The sequence below is a fragment of the Tenrec ecaudatus genome, chromosome 1 (genome assembly GCF_050624435.1).
Source record: "Tenrec ecaudatus isolate mTenEca1 chromosome 1, mTenEca1.hap1, whole genome shotgun sequence".
NCBI lineage: Eukaryota > Metazoa > Chordata > Mammalia > Afrosoricida > Tenrecidae > Tenrec > Tenrec ecaudatus.
Window position 1 is genome coordinate 47,927 of NC_134530.1, and position 17,800 is coordinate 65,726.

Sequence of the window (17,800 nt, forward strand, 5' to 3'; positions counted from 1 at the left end):
CACAGTTAACCCCCACCCCAATGAGGATTCCAGAAACTCTCAGTGCGAGGGCGGTGTGGGCATCGCGCCATCTCTTGAAGAGCTGGTGCCTAGAAATAAGACTCAGCTTGGTGGGGGAGGGTTACAAAATTAATACATTCTGTGGCTGGTTTATTTTTAATAAGCCGCCATTGTGGGCTGGGGCGTGGGAGATGCTCACAGATTGTTGCTGCTTTGACGCCCACAAACAGATGGCAATAAACATTCTAGGTAGGTCATTTTGCAAGTTGCACAGTGAGGCCTGCTGGAGATGGTTGGTCTTCCTCCTTCCCCTCATGGAGGGCCCCCACTCTGCCCCCCTCAGCCACATGCTGGGTGGAGATGGAGCTGAGACATCTCTGACAGTCATCCATTGCTGTGCCAGCGCTCAGTGACAGTTCACACCTGTCTCCCAGAGAGCTCGTGGGGCAAGAATTGGGCTGAGCTCAGCTGTGTGGTTCTGGCTCAGGGTCTCAAGGAGCTTGCAGCCAAGATGGCAAGCTTCATCTGAAGGCTGGAGTGGGGCCGCAGGAGCCTGTCCGAGGCGGCTCCCTCACAGGGCTGTGGCTGGAGGCCTCAGTTCCTCTCCAGGTGGACGGCTCCAGAGAGCTGCTGGGGCCTCCACACAACATGGCGGCCGGCTTCCTCCAGAGCTCGTGATCCAAGAAACAGCAAGGAGGACGCTCCAGTGCCTTTGATGGCCAGGCCTCGGAGATCGACACCCTCACTCCCAACTTCCTGCTGACCTCACTCGGGGCAGTTTCTGTCTTTTGGGACCCCAACATCATGATGCCATCAAGCGGTAGACCAACAGAATGTGGTCCACGCAGACAGTGGGATATCACTGGGCCATCCTCCAAAAGGCCTCACGGAGTCTGATTATACCGGCAGGTCTCGAACTGCACCAAACCCACCGCCACCGGGTCGACGTCAACTCACAGCGCCCTGCAGGCAGGGTGGAACTGCCCCGTGGGTTTCCGAGGTTGTAACTCTTTATGGGAGTAGAAAGCCTGTCTTTCTCCTGCAGAGCTGCTGGTGGCTTCGAAATGCTGACCTTACAGTTAGCAGCCTGCACATAACTAGCTATGCCACTGGGGCTCCTCATGGACTATGTAGAATCGGGAAATCCATAGGCACAGGGTGTGGATCAGTAGTTGTCCGGGGGGGGGTGAGAGCTTGGTGGGGATAGAGGTCTTGGGATGGTAGAATGTTCCGGGACGAGAGGTGGTGTTTACACCACAATATGGATGCATCAGTGGCAGTAATTGTGCATTTTAAAAGTATTGCTTGCAGGTTAACGTGTGGAGTGGGCGCCTGATGTACAAGGTCTGTTAAACCCACCAGCTGCTCCTGGGAGATCCCAGGGAGCAGTTCTGCCCCGTCTGCAGGGTGGTGGAGTCCAAGCCCACTCGCCTCTCGCCGCCCATGCGCAGCCACACTGGGGGGTGGGGCAGAGCTGCTCTGTGGGTTCTGAGGCTGTCAGTCTTCACAGCAGCAGGAAGCTCCGCCTGGCTCCTTCGTGGAGCAGCAGTGGGGTAATTGAGGACCGATCTCAATGCTAATGCGAATGTGGACCTTCCCCTCCCCTGCCCCCTCCACCCACACCCATCCTTCCAGTGTCCTCTCCCCCTGGCCCCCTCCTTAGGCAACTCCTCCTCCCAGGGGATCTCCAAAGGCCAGTATCTCCTACACCTGGCCACACCAAGGCATGAGACCTGCCGGGCCCCTGGCTCCACCAGTCCTGGGCCCATCCCAGATGCTAGTTTTACCTCATCCAACTCTGTGCACTTGGGGCAGGGGGCTGCTGGGTGTTGCTCTCCCCTGCCTCTCACCTGGGATCAGATGCTGCTGGGTGCTGCTCCCCTCTGCCTTTCACACCTTTATAGTTTGTTTCAGGTAACGACAGAAATTAACCTTCCCACCTGTAAATATTTCCGCTCACATTTCTAAAGCAGGGTCTTCCCTTGGCACAGGGACCTGAGGCCGCTCTGGGGTTGGGGCCCTCTGCACTGTGGAGGAGCATTCCTGGCCTCCACCCCCACGTTTCCAGTAGTACACATGTCCCCTTGTGACAAGCACAGTTGTCTCCATGTATCACTCAGTGTGCTCTAGTGCAGAATGGCCCTGTGTGAGGGATTCCACTGGCCCCGAGGCTGCACCCCATGGTCATCTGATGTCTGCCATGCAGGACGCTGCCCACATTGAAACCCGTACAGAGTAGGAGGAGGGAGGAGGGACCAGGAGGAAACTAGGGCTGCTGGAGCACACACGGCCCACACCCTACCTCCCGTTTGCACCATCTGACCCAGCGGGGTTCATTCTGGCAGTGGGTGAGCCGAAGTCTGAACCCAAAGGCTTTACATGGTCCATGCCGAGGCTGCTCTGGGGCAGGGTGTTCTGGCACTGTGGGGCGTGGAGCAGCATTCCTGGTCTCCACCTGCCCCAGGACAGCAGTGCCACCCAAGCATGACACCCCCCAAATGGCCAGAGGCAGAACCTCCCCCACCAAGAGCCTTTGCAGGGAAGAGCTCATTTACAACCACCCTGGCAGAGTGACACGCCCGGCCTCCAGCAGGGATGGAGGACGGCAGAGGCAGTGGACAGGTGGGAACAACGTTTCCATCCTGAGGGGCCTCCACTTCACAACCATGTGTCCCCTGCTCATGACAGGGGCCCTGGTGTTGACAAGAGCCGCGCACAGGACACAGAGACAGGCTTCTTTAATGGAAAACTAACCGGCAGGAAGTCTGGACAACAGTCGTGCCACCAGGAGGCCCCTGCCCCATGCTCCCACATGCCCCCAGGGACACCCCTCTGGAGGACCGCAGGAGACAATGGTGCCTGGCCCGGCAGAGGTCTACTCTGACCCTCAGGCCCACTAGATGCTCTGAAGCATGCGGAGAGCGTGGTGAAGGCGCTGGCGGGTGGCAGGGATGCAGCCGTGGCTCTGGAGGACACCCAGTGGGCAGGTGGTGCCAGGTCGGCCCGGTTCCCTCAGGGAGAAGAGCAGGCTGTCACCCTCGCCACTCAGCACTAGCTGGACCTGCGGGCTGCTGAAGCTGACCTGCCCAAGAGGAGACCCAGGTGTGGGTAAGAGGCTCCCCAGCTGCCCCAGCCCTGGGCCTCCTGGACTGGGGAGTTCCTGGACCCACCCAGAGGGCTCCAAGACCAGAGCCCAGGAGAAACTGAGGCTCAGAGAACCCCACCACCACAGCCACCTCAGTTGTGAGCCCCCACCTCAGTCAGGAGCCCGTGTGACCCTCATCTCAGTGAGGAGTGCTCCAGGTGCCCCTTGCCCTCTACTCCCAGAAGCACCTTGATGATGAGCACCCTCAGTCACCCTATGGGGCCACACAGTGCCCTCTGACAGAGGCCAGCTGGCCCAGGGAGCATGGTGGGGCAGTGGTTAAGCACCATGCTGCTATCTGAGAAGTCGGCAGTTTGAATCTGCTGCTGTGAGGCCACAGCCTGGGCGGCCCCTGGGCAGTCCTTCCCTGTCCCGGGACCCCTGACTCCCCGGCCACTGGCTCATCACCCTTCATGTCCCACCATGCAGAGGGCCTCCAGTCGCTGACCTGCCAGCCACAGCAAGCACTGAGCACTTCACTGCCCAGAGCAGAGCCAGCTGCGGGCCTTCCCGTCCCTGTGGCTAGCATTCAGCCTCCTCGACCCAACTGACTGCAGACCCTCTACTCTGTCTGTGAACCGCGGCTGGGCCCCTGGACTCCTCGGCTGCACTCAGGACCACAAGACTCCAGCATGGTTCTCCACCAGCAACCCCTTCCCAGGAGAGGGATGTCACCATGCTGGACCCAAACACCAAACCCACTGCCACCAAGGAGGTTCCAACCAGGATCGGGGGGGTGGTGTCCCTGGGGGTTTCAGCTGAGTTTGGTGTCCCCCTCAATTTTCCTAGGACTCATCCTGGGACTCTATCCAAGCTGGCTTTGCCTGGTTCCAGGACACTGACTTCTGCCCTCGACCTCACCTGCACTGTCCCCTCGCTGAACAGGAGCACACAGGCCTGCTCGGACACCAGGACGCGCAGGAGGCAGAGGCTGGGCCCTGGGGGCAGCGGCACGGGTCCCAGCGAGGTGCCCTCCTGTGGACACAGCAGCCACGAGGGCAGTCAGGGCCTGGTGTCCCTGGCTGCCCCACCCACCCGCCCTCCTGCCCGCTGGCCTCACCTCCCGAAGCTGCTGCTGCAGGTAACGGGTGAAGAGACGGAGCACGGCCAGCTTGGCACCCAGCACGCCTGGGACGTCCCTCAGCGCGAAGGTTGCCAGCGTCCCACGGCCAGGTGAGTAGCAGACCTGGCTGGAGAGAACGCCACTGCACAGCCCTGCACAGCTCTGTCCAAAGGGACCTAGCCCCACAGGCCAGCGTGCTGACCGCCCTGGGCCCTCGGCTACATCTCCCAGCCCCGGGCACAGGCTAACCATGCCCTGAGAAGCAGTGCCATTGAAGAAAGGCCTGGCGATCACCTCTGCCAGGTCTCCGCTGGGCACACCCTCTGGAGTATCCCTGTTCTGCACACATGGGGTGGTGGCCCAATGTCGGAATCAACCAGACAGCACCCAACCAGCACACAGTGAGCACCGAGGGACTGACCCCGCCCCTGCTGCTGTAGCCCTGCTTGAGAATGGGGTTTCAGGTCTGTGGCGGCAGAGGTCAGCCTAGGGAGGGTCCGAATCCTTTCTGAGTCACAGAAAGAGCAGAGCAGGTCGGGCCACACGGGGGCGGTGGGTGGGCTCAAACTGCTGACCTTCCGGCTTATGGCCGATAGCTCAGGTGCTGTCACCACCCAGTCGTGCGGACTCCCAAGTCATGAGGAACAACATCCTTGTTCTGGAAAGGCCTGTGTGAAGCAGATTTTGTCCCCTCGGATACGAAGAAGCCCCGCTGATGTCTGACCTCAGGCCTGACTCCAGACCACCACCACCACCCACCCACCCCCACCCCCGCACCCCTCTCTCCCCTCAGCATCCTCTCCAGGCCTAGGCCACGCCTTCACCCCCCACAGCCAATGGTGAGTCGCCCTTCCTTCCTGCACACGGGTCCCCTCCCATCCCCCCATGGCCACCACACAAACACTCCTGTGGCCTGCAGGGGCTCCAGCATCAAGTCCCTGGTCACCCCCTGCTGGTCCCAGCTTCCTTCCTGTTCCTCAAGCCCCCCAGGCTTGGAGCTGCTTGAGACCTTTGCAGGAACTGTTCCCGGTGGCTGCAGGACTGAGCCTCATGTCCTCTTTTCTTGTCATCCACATCTCCTCTGAAGGCCACCTCCTCCCAGAGGACCCCAATCACGCTCCTGAGAGTCGCTCCCCTCCCCATCTGTCACCTCGTCTTTGTCATGTCCTTTAGAAAGTGACAACTGAAATCAACTTAGTCATTTGTTTGTTTTGCATTGTCGTCTCCACGAGGCAGTGTAGGTACACACAGTAGGTACTTACTAAGTGGCTGAAGAAGGAAGGGTGGTAAAGGGAGAGCCTGCCCCACAACTTACCTCCCTGGAGGGCGTAGGGCCATGTGGGTACCATCACGGAATAGGACTCCACTGCCCCCATCTGATAACTGGTAACCAAAGCCATACTTGCTGGAATAATCCACCCACTTGGGAGCCCAGAGGAGGGGCTGCTGGTCTCCAGGGGGGTCCTGTGTGGCTGGGCACAAAGATGAGGTGAGCAGAAGCAGAGGTGGGGTATGGCAGGTTGGGCAGAGGCTGGAGGGGGCTTGGTCAAGGTGTTACAGGGAGACAATAGGAGGAGGGGTATCAAAGGATGTCCAACAAACAGACAACCACTTCTTGCCTGTTTGGGAGTCGTGGGGACCCCGAGATTACAAGGTGTGCCTGTCCTATAGCCCATCATCCAGGATAATGCGTAGGTATCTGCTTTTGCAGCCCCTCCCATCATGCCAGCATCCCCCTTCCCAGGAGCAGAATGACCCACTTTGAGAACCACAGCTGTATGGGATGCAGTCGACAGTGACACTCTGGGAGGATGAGAGGGACGGGGAGGCAGTGAGCCTGTGCAGAGCAATATGGGGGGTCCCACAGAAGAGGCTGGGTGGTGCATGTGCTGAAGTACCTCCACCAGCAGTCGCCCTCTAGGCTAGTGGGGTGGTGAGTTCAGTGTTAGGCTGCTAACAGCAAGGGTGGCGGTTCAAAGCTACCAACCACTCCCCTGGAGAAAGATGAGGCTGCCTGCTCCCCCAGAGACTGGCAGCTGTGGGCCTTACGGCAAGCTCTGTGCTGTCCTGCGGCGCAGCCGTGAATCGGGAGCCCCTGGACGCTGGGTTTGAGCATTGTCCTCATCCCTGTGGGTGAGCACCACAGCTTTCTCCCCTGGGGCCTCTGGTGAGTGGGGCTGCAGGGCCCTGTGAGCCTCAAGCACTGCCCAGTGCACCCCAGGGCCGCTCACACTTTGTGTGACAAGCAGGAAGAGACCTCACACACTTGGTGACCACTGACACAGCTCTGAGGTCACAGGTCAGGAGGGGGCACAGTGACATCACTCTGAGATCTCAGGTCAGGAGGGGGCAAAGTGACATCGCTCTGAGGTCACAGGTCAGTGGGGGCACAGTAACATCACTCTGAGATCACAGGTTGGGAGGGACACAGTGACAGCCCTCTGAGACCACCGGTCAGTGGGGATACAGTAATACCACTCTGAGATCAAAGGTCAGGAAGGCACAGGAATGCCTTGCCTGAGGGCTGCGGACCCTGAAGTCTCCCAGAAATGCCCCAAAGAGTCCAGGAGGGGAGGAGGCTTTACTGACTCTCAGAGACTCTGTGGCTGGGGCTCTTACCTGGGGGACCCGCATGCAGGCAGAGCTTCAGGCCTCGGACAGCAGCCTCCACCTCTGGCCAGGAGCCATCCTCAAACCCTGGGGAGACAAATCAGTGGGGGTGGGGGAGGCAGTAAGAGGGGGTAGGGAGAGAAGGGGGCAGACAGGCCTCACAGGAAAAATCTTCTGTTCAGGAGAAGACATGCAACATTTCAAGTCCAGGGTCTGCTCACCCACAGGGTCACTCTTGAGGGTCCCCTGAGTGAGCAGGCTGACAGGTGCCTCAGGACAGGGCAGCCCTCTCTCAGACAGGAAGGCCTGCGGAAAGAGTGAAGGGTGGGGGGCCCTCAGCTGCCTAGGAGAGCGCCATGGTGAGTGACAGGGGCCCCAGATCCCCTGCAGCCCCTCCCTCAGTCCCCACCCACCCCGAGGGTCAGACTAATCCCCAAAGGCACACAGTACTCACTCAAGGGTGTGAGCAGGTGGGTGGAGTCAGGTGTCAGGGCCTGGCCCCGGGGAAACCCCAGGCTGCACAGGACAAAGCTGGACCCAGATGGGGGGCAGGGTAAAAGAATCCAGGACTAGGTACACAGAGGGGTTCGGGGAAGCTGCACAGAAGGGCTCTGGGGAGAGGGAGTCCTGGTACACCTCCACACCTCTCTGTCTGTCCTCAGTCCCTCACCTCACTGTCATGCTCCATGGAGTCCAACCCCGAGCCCTGTTCTGGTCCTGAGTTCTCTCTGGACATGAAGGGGCCTGGAGGAGGCACAGCACACTTGGAGCACAGGGCCTGAACCCCGTGTGCCAGGAGAAGCACCTGCCCCACATCCACCTCTGCCATTCAATTGGAGATGCTGTTGAGCAGGCTGGGTATGGCTCAGGGGATGAGGGGGGGTGGGATGGGTAGGGGCTGTAGATGGATGGGGCAGGCATGGGTGTCATGGGCAGGCAAGTGTGAGCTCTGGACAGAGGGAGACAGGGAGGGTGGTGTGCTCTGCTGAGTACTCACAGGGTGGCCGGCACTGGGTCAGCAGCAGCTGGCCCACCTTCCGGAAAAGCTTTCCCAGAGGCTGGGGGATGGCAAAGATGGGTGGGCTGTGGCAGGAGTGGGGGGGCAGCCGGTCTGGAGTGAAACCCTTTAGAGGAACATGGGGTTACCACCAGCTCAGGTGCCTGGCAGGGATGGGCTACCTAATGAGCAAGTCTCCCCAGGTACAGCTTAACACCTGGAAATACTCAGGTACAGTTAGCATGCAGGCACCCGCCCCACGGGTGCAGCTTAGCACATACAGGCACCCACGGGAGCAGATTAGCACCCAGAAGTACACAAGGGTGCAGATTAACATGTAAGCACACACAAACCTGTGTGTACTTATTTACTGGCTAACTTGACCTGCCTGGCTCCTAGTCCCAGCCCCTGAGGCATGCAGAGGCACCCACCCTGCCCCCAAAGAGACACTCACGCCCAGGCCAAGTGGGCACAGGGACTGCCCACCTGTGGATGGTGCCCACCTGTGTGAAGAAGGCATCCTGCAGCACCTGGTCCAGGCTGGGTCGCTCAGCGGGGTTGGGGGCCAACAGGCGGGCTATGAGGTGGCGTGCGTTTGGTGACAGGTTCTCGGGCTCGGGGTAGCGACCATCTCGGATGTTCTGGTACATCTCCGACAGCGGTGCTGTCGTGAAGGGTGGGGCGCCAGTCAGCACCATGTACCTGGGCCGGGTGGGGGCAGGAGCCAGGGTGCCTGCTGGCATCTGTCTGGATGCCTCCCAGGTCTGCTTGCTCCTCCCTGTGCACACCTGAGCCTATCTCCCATGGCCCAAGTCTGCACATGCTCAGCCTGCACTTCCTCTGCCCGCCCACACAGCACTGCCCCTCTGGGGGGGGGGTGGCACACCCGCACGGACTGGCACATTTCCAGGTCTATATTCTACATCAGCTTCCTTATCTACCTGTGCAGTCCCACCTGTCCACATAGGCACTCACCTGTGCACACCTGTTGCCCCTCACACACATCCCCACCTGTGCCCTATTCATATTTGCACAGTCAAACGATGGCAAGTGCATGTTCCTACCTTCCCAACACCTGCACCCACTCATCTCCATCTGTTCTGTGCCTCACACCTGTCCACGGTTTCAAACTTATTACACCTGTCCAACCTTGCCCGCATGTGCTCCCACCTGTCCATACCTGATCCTCCTGGGCACTTCTGCCCTTGGCCCCCAGGCCCTGGGGTCTCAGGGGTTCACTCACATGACGCAGCCCAGAGCCCAGATGTCTGATTGACAGGAGTGCCCACTTCTTGAGACCACCTCGGGGGCCAGGAAGTTTGGGGTCCCACAGAGCACTCTGGGAAGGGGAAAGTGGGGTTCAAGAGGGCAGGGCCCCTGTGTCAGGCTCAGGCTCTCTCCTGTGCCCACCCAGAGGACTGCTCAGCAACTCCCAGACTCACCTGTGGCAACGACCCCCCGGCCCCACTCTGGCTGCCAGCCCCAGGTCTCCGATCTTCACCTGCATGTCTTTGCTCAGAAAGAAGTTACCTGTCATGGGCGGAGGTGGGGGTTAGGGGTGGTGGTAAGTGAAGTCACACGCAGCCCCACCCCCATGGGCCCCTGCTCTGTCCAGGGCACTCACTCAGCTTCAGGTCTCGGTGCACGATGCGCCGCTGGTGCAGGTATCGCAGCCCACTGACCAGGCCCCGAAAGTAGTAGCGCACCTCCGGCTCCGTCAGCGTCTGTCGAGCCTTCAGCACATGGGCCAAAGACTGCAGGCAGATGCCACAGCACCAGGCAGACACAGGTGAGTATCGGTCAGGTGGGCATCGGGTATTCACGATGCCCAAGAAGGCAAAGATAAGTTCAACGTGGCTAAGGTGGGCATGGCTGGTTGCAGACAAGGCACAGGTTAGCAGGGAGAGTGCAGGTGGGTGTCTGTGAGCATGGGGCTGCAGACAAGCCCAAGCAGGCACATAGGAGCTCAGACAGGCCGGTGGTTTGAGTGTGAGAAGCCACAGTGACAGAAGTGGGGCACAAGAGGACACGGGGCTCAGGTGTGCAGAAGCGAGCAGAGTGAGTTCAAAGTATCTACAAAGGCACAACTACATTCACCGGGCCAGGGTGGGTCTGGCTGAGAGTGGGGTGCCATGACTGAGTGTAGGGCGGGTCTGATTGACAGTGGGTGGGATGGTCTGGGTGAGCACGGGCACAGGGCGCTTGTGGGCTCCCAGGAGACTCGGATGAGCCTGTAAGGATGCAGCCTGTGAGTGAAGGGCAGGCACAGGAAGCATTGCAACTCCACAAGGCAGAGGCCGAGGTGCACACTGGGCATGTGGACATGGGCAGAAACAGCAGTGCAAGGGACAAGCTGGCAAATCAGCAGGTGGGCGTTGGGTCCTGCCTCCTCAGCCGTGCCCCTCCGCAGCACCTGGCGGCTGCAGTACTCCAGCACCATGTAGACGTGGTCGCGGTCAGAGAAGTGTCCGTGGAAGGCCACGATGTTTCGATGTCGCAGGCAGCTGTGCAGAGCGATCTCACGCTCCACCTATGGGGGTAGATGTCCTCCACATGCGTACACCCACAGGCACACGGGCCTGCACTCATGGCCACAGGCACCCACTCCCCCACCACGGAAGAGAGGGCAGGTCTGGGAACCAGCTCTTGGTGTGGGGCCCTTTGGGCACAGATGGGGGCATACCTTCCCCCAGGAGCGAAACCGCCCGGCACCACCCCCACTGCGCGGCACCACCTTGAGGGCAAACACGACGCTGGTGGACATGTCGGTCAGTTTGTAGCAGCGGCTGAAGGCACCCTGCAGGGAAGAGGGTGAGCTTGCTCGCTGGACAGGTGTGCACAGGCACATGCAGGTGTGGGGGGTGGGGGTGGGGAGCAGAGGCACCCAGGAGTGGCCAGACTCCTTCACACTGGCCTGTGCCTGGACACACCGGAGAATCATGGACACAGCTATTGTGGACGCCACACAGGGCACTGGACATATCATACATGGATACACACTGTAGCACATGGGTGCACAGCAGCACATACACTCACAGAGATGCCAGGCACACACCACAGAAGCACCAGGTAGCACATGGGCACGCCGCACAGACACACAGCACACACAGACACAAGATGCACAGTGCACAGAGCACCACTCGGGTGGCATTGTGGTTACGAGTGGGGCACTACGGACTCCCTCAGCAGTTTCAAGCCATCAGTCTCCCTTTGAGAAGATGGGCCTTTCTACTCCAGTGAAGAGTTGTCGACGGTTCCGACTCGCGTACCACAGGACCAAATATGCCGGTCCTGCGCCACCGTCACTCTCTTATGGTTGTGCCCATGTATGAAGCCGGCAGGAGCGGCTCGACCCCCGTCCCATGGGGTCACTGTGAAGCCCGCAGGTCCGGTAGGCTCGTGGAGGGAGTGAGCTCGGTATTGATGGATACGCAGCGCGGCACGGGGTCACCGAGGGGGCGCACGTCAGGCTCACACACCTGCCCCCCAGCAGCGACCACGCCTGCGGGCACCGAGACCCGCCGCACCGGCGGGCACACGCACAGCCCCCCCGTACTCCGCGGGGCGCCCGGCGCCGTTCCCGCCTGGGCGTGAGCACACTCACTCAGCGCAGGGCGCGCCCCGCGGGGACCCCCCCACTACCGCCCGCTGCCCGAGCCCGAGCGCTGCCAGCCGCCCGGGGCCCACCTTGCCGATCAGCTTCCCGCGCCGGTAGACGCGCCCCGAGCCCGGGTCGCGCAAGAAGGCGGGCTCCAGCGGGCGGCTTCGGCGCCGCTGCCGCCGTGGACCGGGCTCCATCGCGCCCCCAGGTCGGCGCTGGCGCAGCCCGAGCAGGCGGGCCACCGCGCTCTGGGGACCGTCGCCGCCAGCGGAGTCCCATTGGCCGCGGGGGCGGGGAGGGGCGGAGCCCGGGCGCTCCGGGGGGCGGGGGCCGAAGGGAAGGGGCTGGCGCGGGGGTGGGGAGAGGAGGGGGAGCGGTGCCTGGCGTACCCGGCCCGAAGTGCTGGGGTGACCATTTTACCGGGTGGGAAACTGAGGCCCGAGGGAGGGGATCATGGGCACCTCAGGCCCCTCCCCAAGACCTGTCGTCTGCAGGTCCTGAAGGCGTGTGTTCCTCCCGCAGGCTTGGTGACAGAGTGCCCTGTGGTCTCCAGGTGTGTGCAGCCACCTCTGTGTCCTCACGAGGTGAGCCTGGAGCTTCGGCGCTCTAGGGGAGGGGGCTCTGGGAGACTGATGGGCTGGCAAAAGGGTTGGGATTGGGCTGGCCGTCTGTGGGGAGTTTCAGGAGTAGGCGATGGCCATTTGAAGAAAAGAAAGGGTGAGAGGTTGGGGGGGGCGCCTGGCCCTTTGGGGGCTGGGGGTGGCATCCCTGAGCTCTGTGACACCCCGTCCTTGTCTTCTCCCTCAGCTTCTCCCCAGTCTGGGACACGGGGCCAGTCTTGTCCCCACCATGCAGGTGAGCACACAGAGGCAGCGGCAGGGCAGAACCCGACTAAGCCACCTTGGGGCACGCAGCATTAATCCCAACCATTATGTAACTCGCCAGTGGGGAGGGGTTAGCAGGGCTACATGTGGCTGGAATCAGCCTTTGGAATTTTCCAGAGAGCAGATTTCGGTATCAGGCCAGCCCCACCATCAGGGGAGAGAAAATGCCTTCTGAGTTGTCACGTGCCCACCTGGTGTAGAGTGTGGAGTGGGGGCCCCGGGCTGGGCAGCCTTAGGGGGGTCCTAGTATGCTCTGACCAAGAATGCCGGCAGGTAACTAACTGGCTGTGGTGGAGTCCCTGCTAAAGAGAACCAGGTGTGTCCTGCTGTACAGTAGGCAGCTCAGGGCTTGTGGAGCTGGGCCATCAAGTCCTGTCACCCTGGAGCCCATGGGGACAGTGCACCTCCACACCAGTGTGTCAGCCTAGATGTTCACAGAGCCTCAACTCTGTGCAGAGCCCATGCTAGCTGAAATTGTCCAAGTTACAGATCAGACCAGTCCTCTTAGAATGCCAACTGATGACGTGATCAGAGCGATCCTTTGCGGCTCTCGCACGTGGGGCCAGCAGGGCGGGCCAGAGGAGGCACATGCTGGCCCACCTACCCAGCTGGTGCTGGGGTCTCCAGGAGCAGCTGAGACAGCCTGCCATGCTGCCCAACTCTGCGTGGTCTTTGGTTTCTGGTGCACAACCCTCTGTCCTCCCCTGTCCCTTCCCAGGAGCATGTCTCCAGCACCCCTCCCTCCTCCCTTATTCCTGTTGGGAGCGGTGCCATCAGACCCCGAGGGCCCTTGGAGGAGCCATCCTGGATAAGACAATGGCAGGGAACACACAGTCAGGGCTGAGGCTGGAAGACCAAGTGGGGGCTGTCTGTGCCAGGGGAGGTGGTCGAGGAGAGAGATTCACCCTACAACATGGGGAGCCCTGGACAACAGCAGACTAGCACGCACGGTGTGACTCCACAGATGTGAGAGGCCCAGGACAGAAATGGGGCCAGGGGGGGTCTGGAAGTAGACCTGGGGAGGGCTGCACAGCATTGCAGGTGCTCCAAAACCATGACGAGGCTTCGTGTGTGCTCAGCGAATTTCACCTCAACTAAAACAAACGTAAAGCAGGCATCTCGTGGTGAATTTGGCACAGGGTTGGAGACCTCCCAGAGTTGTGGCCACCCCAAGGTGAGTGATATCCTCCTGTGGGGCTGTGGCCTTGAGTGACCTACACAGAGGAAGCGGGTGCAAGGCTTGAGTTTGCAAGCCAGGCAGGGGTTTCACATGATGCCCTTTCTCTCTTGCCCCTTCATTCACTCCTGAGCGAATCCACAGTCCCAGCCAAACAGGAACAGGACCCCCGTGGGCACATTCATATGTTCACCTGCCAGGGAGCAGGGCTTCGACGCAGCAGCTGCTGCTGCTGCAGCTGTCAGGTTGATCCAGCCCTGTCAGAAGGGGAAACTGAGACACGGTTTGCCTGGTGAGCACAGGATCACAGTTCTGGAGGAGGATACCTCTCAAGGACCCTCCAATCCTGACCTGCCCCCAGGGTTCCCAGGCCAGGTGGTGGCAGGCAGAACTTGTGCTGAGCCATGTCCCCCCACACACCCACACCCAGTCCCTGGACACTCTGCTCCCTCCTGTCCCCAGTCTCTCCATGACCTGAGATAACTCCCAGACTCAGCAGATTCCCAGGAAGCTCCCAGGCGGCTCAGCTTAAAATACCTGCCCCAGGTAGAAGGCGGCTGCTGAGACAGCTCTGGCCACTGGACTCCCAGAGGTCTGGAAGGCTCATGGGCTGGGCACTGGGCCTTCGGGGAGGAGCCTGGTGAGGTGCAGAGTACATCCAGGCTGGGGCGACATGACTCAGCCCACACCTGGGCTCCTACACCCAGGACCCACGTGCCTGTCCCTTTGAGCCCTCTGCCTGAGCAGCGTGGGGGTGCCTACTGCTGCCTGCTCCCCAACACCCTGCTGCTCTGCTTTTGGGAACTGGGGTGCCCAAAACGGGGTGCCCAGGCCCTGTGAGCTCCCACCTCCCTGCAGGACCAAGCCTAGTCCCTTCTAGAAGCTCCTTCCTCTGTTCAGGTCTCCTCTGACCTCTATCACACCTTCTCACTCACTCCCAGGATCCTTCGTGTCCTCCGCTGAGCCCCAGATGCCTTCTGCCCCTCCTCCCCACCCCACCCCCTGCTGGCATGAAACAGACCATCGCCTTTACACCTGCACCTCTCAAGGGACCAAAGAGGGCTGCTGGTCCCTCTGCTCCATTTGGGCTCCTCCAGGGCTGGGGTGTCTGCGAGCAGAACTATGGGGCCGGCAGAGAAGCAGGCCAAAACCAGACACCACCATGGTCACCTGGGGCTAAACCCATTGGGGTTCCCTCTGAGGAACAGTGCTCAGAATTGCCCTTGGTTGTTGTCTCCCAGTGGCTCTCAGATGGCCCATGGCCAGCATCAGGGACAGGGCAGATGCCCTCCCAGATGCGGCATCGACCTCATAGCTGGGACATTGATCAGCTGCAGCCACAGAGGTGCAATAGGACCACCAGACTCGGCGCTTTCGCCCATGTGGGTCTTCCTGCTCTTGACCAAAGGGTCACTCAGGGTCTCCAGGACAGGCACTTGGACAGCACAAGGACAACAGTGGTGAAGCCTGAAGCTCCATCCGGACTAATGTTTCTCTGAGCCATCCAGTGCTCAGTGACAATGGCCAGACACTGGGGAAGGGTGTGGGAAGACACTATGTTGAGGGGCTCACAGTTCAGGGGTCAGATGCCCAACATGGGGTTCAGAGACCAAAATTAGGATGTCAACTGTTGGCTTCTGGGAGTTCCAGGTAAAACGGGCTCCCGCTTTTCCAGCTTTTAGGGACCCTGGGACCCTGAGCCCACTGCCCCTTCCTGCCTCTTCAAAGACTCCACTGAGGACTGCCCCCCCCCCCCGGCTCACCCTCATGTCTTGTCTGACGCCCTCCCTCCCACCTCCCTCTAATGAGGACCTGATTCGAGCAAACAGGGATCATCTTCCCATCTCAAGATCCTTCACTTGATGTATCTGCTAAACCCCTGCTAACTCAGTTTCTAGTCTGGGAGGCCCCTGCAGGCACTGTGCCTGCTGTGTGCACTCCTTACCCATGCAGCATGCTGTAGTTCCTCCCGAGAGCTCACAGAACCTGCTGGAGGCCCTCCCTGCAGAGCACAGTGATTTGGGCACATCTGAGGGGAGGCTTGTCCACTCAGCCAAGTCCCTTGCTGCAGCTGGCTGACTTATGATCCCCAGAGTTCATGCCCAAGAGAGGGCACAGCAGGTGCTCTGATGTGTTGGGCCTCCCCCACCCCCATCCTGCCTTCCTCTATGAATGTCCTCTACTCAGCCTCCCAGTCCCTGACTCCCCTATCCTTGACACTACACCATCGTCCACCCTCACTTTATCCACTCCACAAGCTTAAAGTTCCTCTTACCACACCCTTCAGGCTCCCCCCCCCCACCAGAAAGACTTCTCCCCCACCCACTGACTGCTCCACTCACAGCACTGTGGGCAGAGGCCACCAACCTACCCCCTAAAGACATACCTGCCTGAATTCCACAACAGGTGGCCCACACTCACCCTCGGCTCTATGTCCCTGTATACCCTGAGTCTCTCATCCCTGGTGACTCAGAACTGACCACCAGGTGCTCCTCCCATTCTCTGCCAGCCTGATCTCTGTAAAGGACACCTTTCCTCCATTAGGACCCCCATGAGCACATCTTCCTGACCTCTGCTGCCTCCACTCTCAGACATAGCTCCTTGCCACACCCATACCCCAGGATGCACTCCATCCTCCCTCCTTTTCTGTCCCCAAAGCAGCCCCAGGTGACATTTCCTCCCCACTCCCATCATCCCTGACCACTCTCAGACCTCATACCCATTTCCCCAGCCCGTGGCTCAGTCACCTAGAGCCTCCGACTCAGCCTCCCAGTGTTCCAGTCCCAGAGCCTTTCTGCTTGCTCTCCCTTCACTCCCTGCCCACCTGACCTCCCCTTCTCAGTGGCCACCTAACCACCACACTCCACAGCGTGTGTGGTGGAGGGTGGGGCAGGCAATTCTTCTGACCAGAGGTGGGATTGTAAACCCTCGGGCCCTGCCCCCACACTGGCCTGACTGGCTGGTTGTTCGTAGCTGTGCCTTGTCCCTAAGAATGAAAAAGAGTGCCATCTAGTCAATCTCCAGGCCTGTCAACTCTACAGGGTTTCTGAGACTGAAGTCTATGGGGCAGACAGCCTCATCTTTCTCTCAAGAAATAACTGGTGTGCTTGAACTACCAACCCTGCCATTAGCAAGCCAGCAGTTATCCTACAGCACTGCGGGTGAGTGAATGAATGAGTGTGAGTGAATGAGTGTGAGTGAATGAATGGATGGGTGAGTGGGTGAGTGAGCAAGTGAGTGAGTGAGTGAGTGAGTGAGTGAGTGAGTGAGTGAGTGAGTGGTAGGTGGGGATGATGGATGAGTGAGTGAGTGAGTGAGTGAGTGGTAGGTGGGGATGATGGATGAGTGAGTGATTCGGTAGGCATTGGCTAGTCCTGAATCAGGAGCTCCAAATCAGAGGGCCTTCCCCTGTCCAAGAGGTCAGAACGAGGCAGGGGGGTGGGCTTCATGGAGGAGGGAGCACCCACGTTGGAAACCAGTTTAGGGTTAGCACCCAGAGGCCATGGCGCGCAGGCCGCCCACCCGCCCAAGTGCCGGCACCCAGCAGTCCGGCCGCCAGGGTGCGCTGTGGGGCAGCAGCGAGGGGCTGGGCGGGCCCACGGGCGTCCCTGTGCTGGCTGGGGTGGGTGCAGCTCCGCAGGGACAGGGTGGGTGGTGAGGAGCCCCAGGGTCCCGCTGTGGTCGCGCGTCGTGCAGAGAGCTGAGCCAGTTTAGCGCGTGTGGGGCCCCCACGGGGGCGGGGTGAGGGGCCCTTCAGGACGCAGTCTGGCTCTGAAGCCCGCGCATGCAGCCCAGAGCTGACTGAGAGAGAGGAGGAACCGGCGGGCGGGCGGGTCCTAGGGTGACAGCAGCGCCCGGGAATGCACATGGGGGGGTCCCCAACCCCCACCCCCGCCTGCGGGCATTGTTTCTCCCCGTGCTCTGGGGCCCTCGGCGGGGTTGACCGAAACCAAGGATGGGTACCCAAGGCATCAGGAGCCAAACGTTCAGGAGTGCTGCCACGGAGGAGACGGTCCTGGGGCAGGGTGGACGAGGAGACGCAGGGGACCACCACCGGGGAGCGCTCCGAGCAGCGCTGGGACTCCTGAAACCCGGCAGAGTGGCCTCTAGGCGCGCACATTCCCTGGCCCTGAGCGCGGCGCCCAGAATAGCAGCCCCTGCGCACCGCCCCCCTGCTTTCCCAAGGGCACCGGGATCCTGAAGGCTGGACAGCAGACCGCGGGACTGGGTGTCCGCGGGGCCCGCAGCTCCTATCGCAGATCCACGCTGAAGCGTCCGCGCTGGCCGCGTGAGGGCGCCCGGAGCCGCCGCCCCTCTGGACCC

The 17,800-nt window shown here is 60.7% G+C and overlaps 1 protein-coding gene across 1 annotated transcript; it reads right to left on the minus strand.

The window, feature by feature from the left end:
* Nucleotides 1-2,896: 2,896 nt before the first annotated feature.
* On the minus strand, nucleotides 2,897-11,613 carry PLK5 (polo like kinase 5 (inactive)). Its single transcript, XM_075535099.1, is given in 15 exon segments — nucleotides 2,897-3,082; nucleotides 4,007-4,117; nucleotides 5,524-5,552; nucleotides 5,555-5,680; nucleotides 6,828-6,905; nucleotides 7,040-7,124; nucleotides 7,489-7,562; nucleotides 7,816-7,942; nucleotides 8,319-8,517; nucleotides 9,059-9,154; nucleotides 9,258-9,345; nucleotides 9,440-9,577; nucleotides 10,225-10,345; nucleotides 10,499-10,612; nucleotides 11,503-11,613. Coding segments are annotated over 15 exon segments (1,683 nt in total).
* Between the last annotated feature and the right edge of the window lie 6,187 nt (nucleotides 11,614-17,800).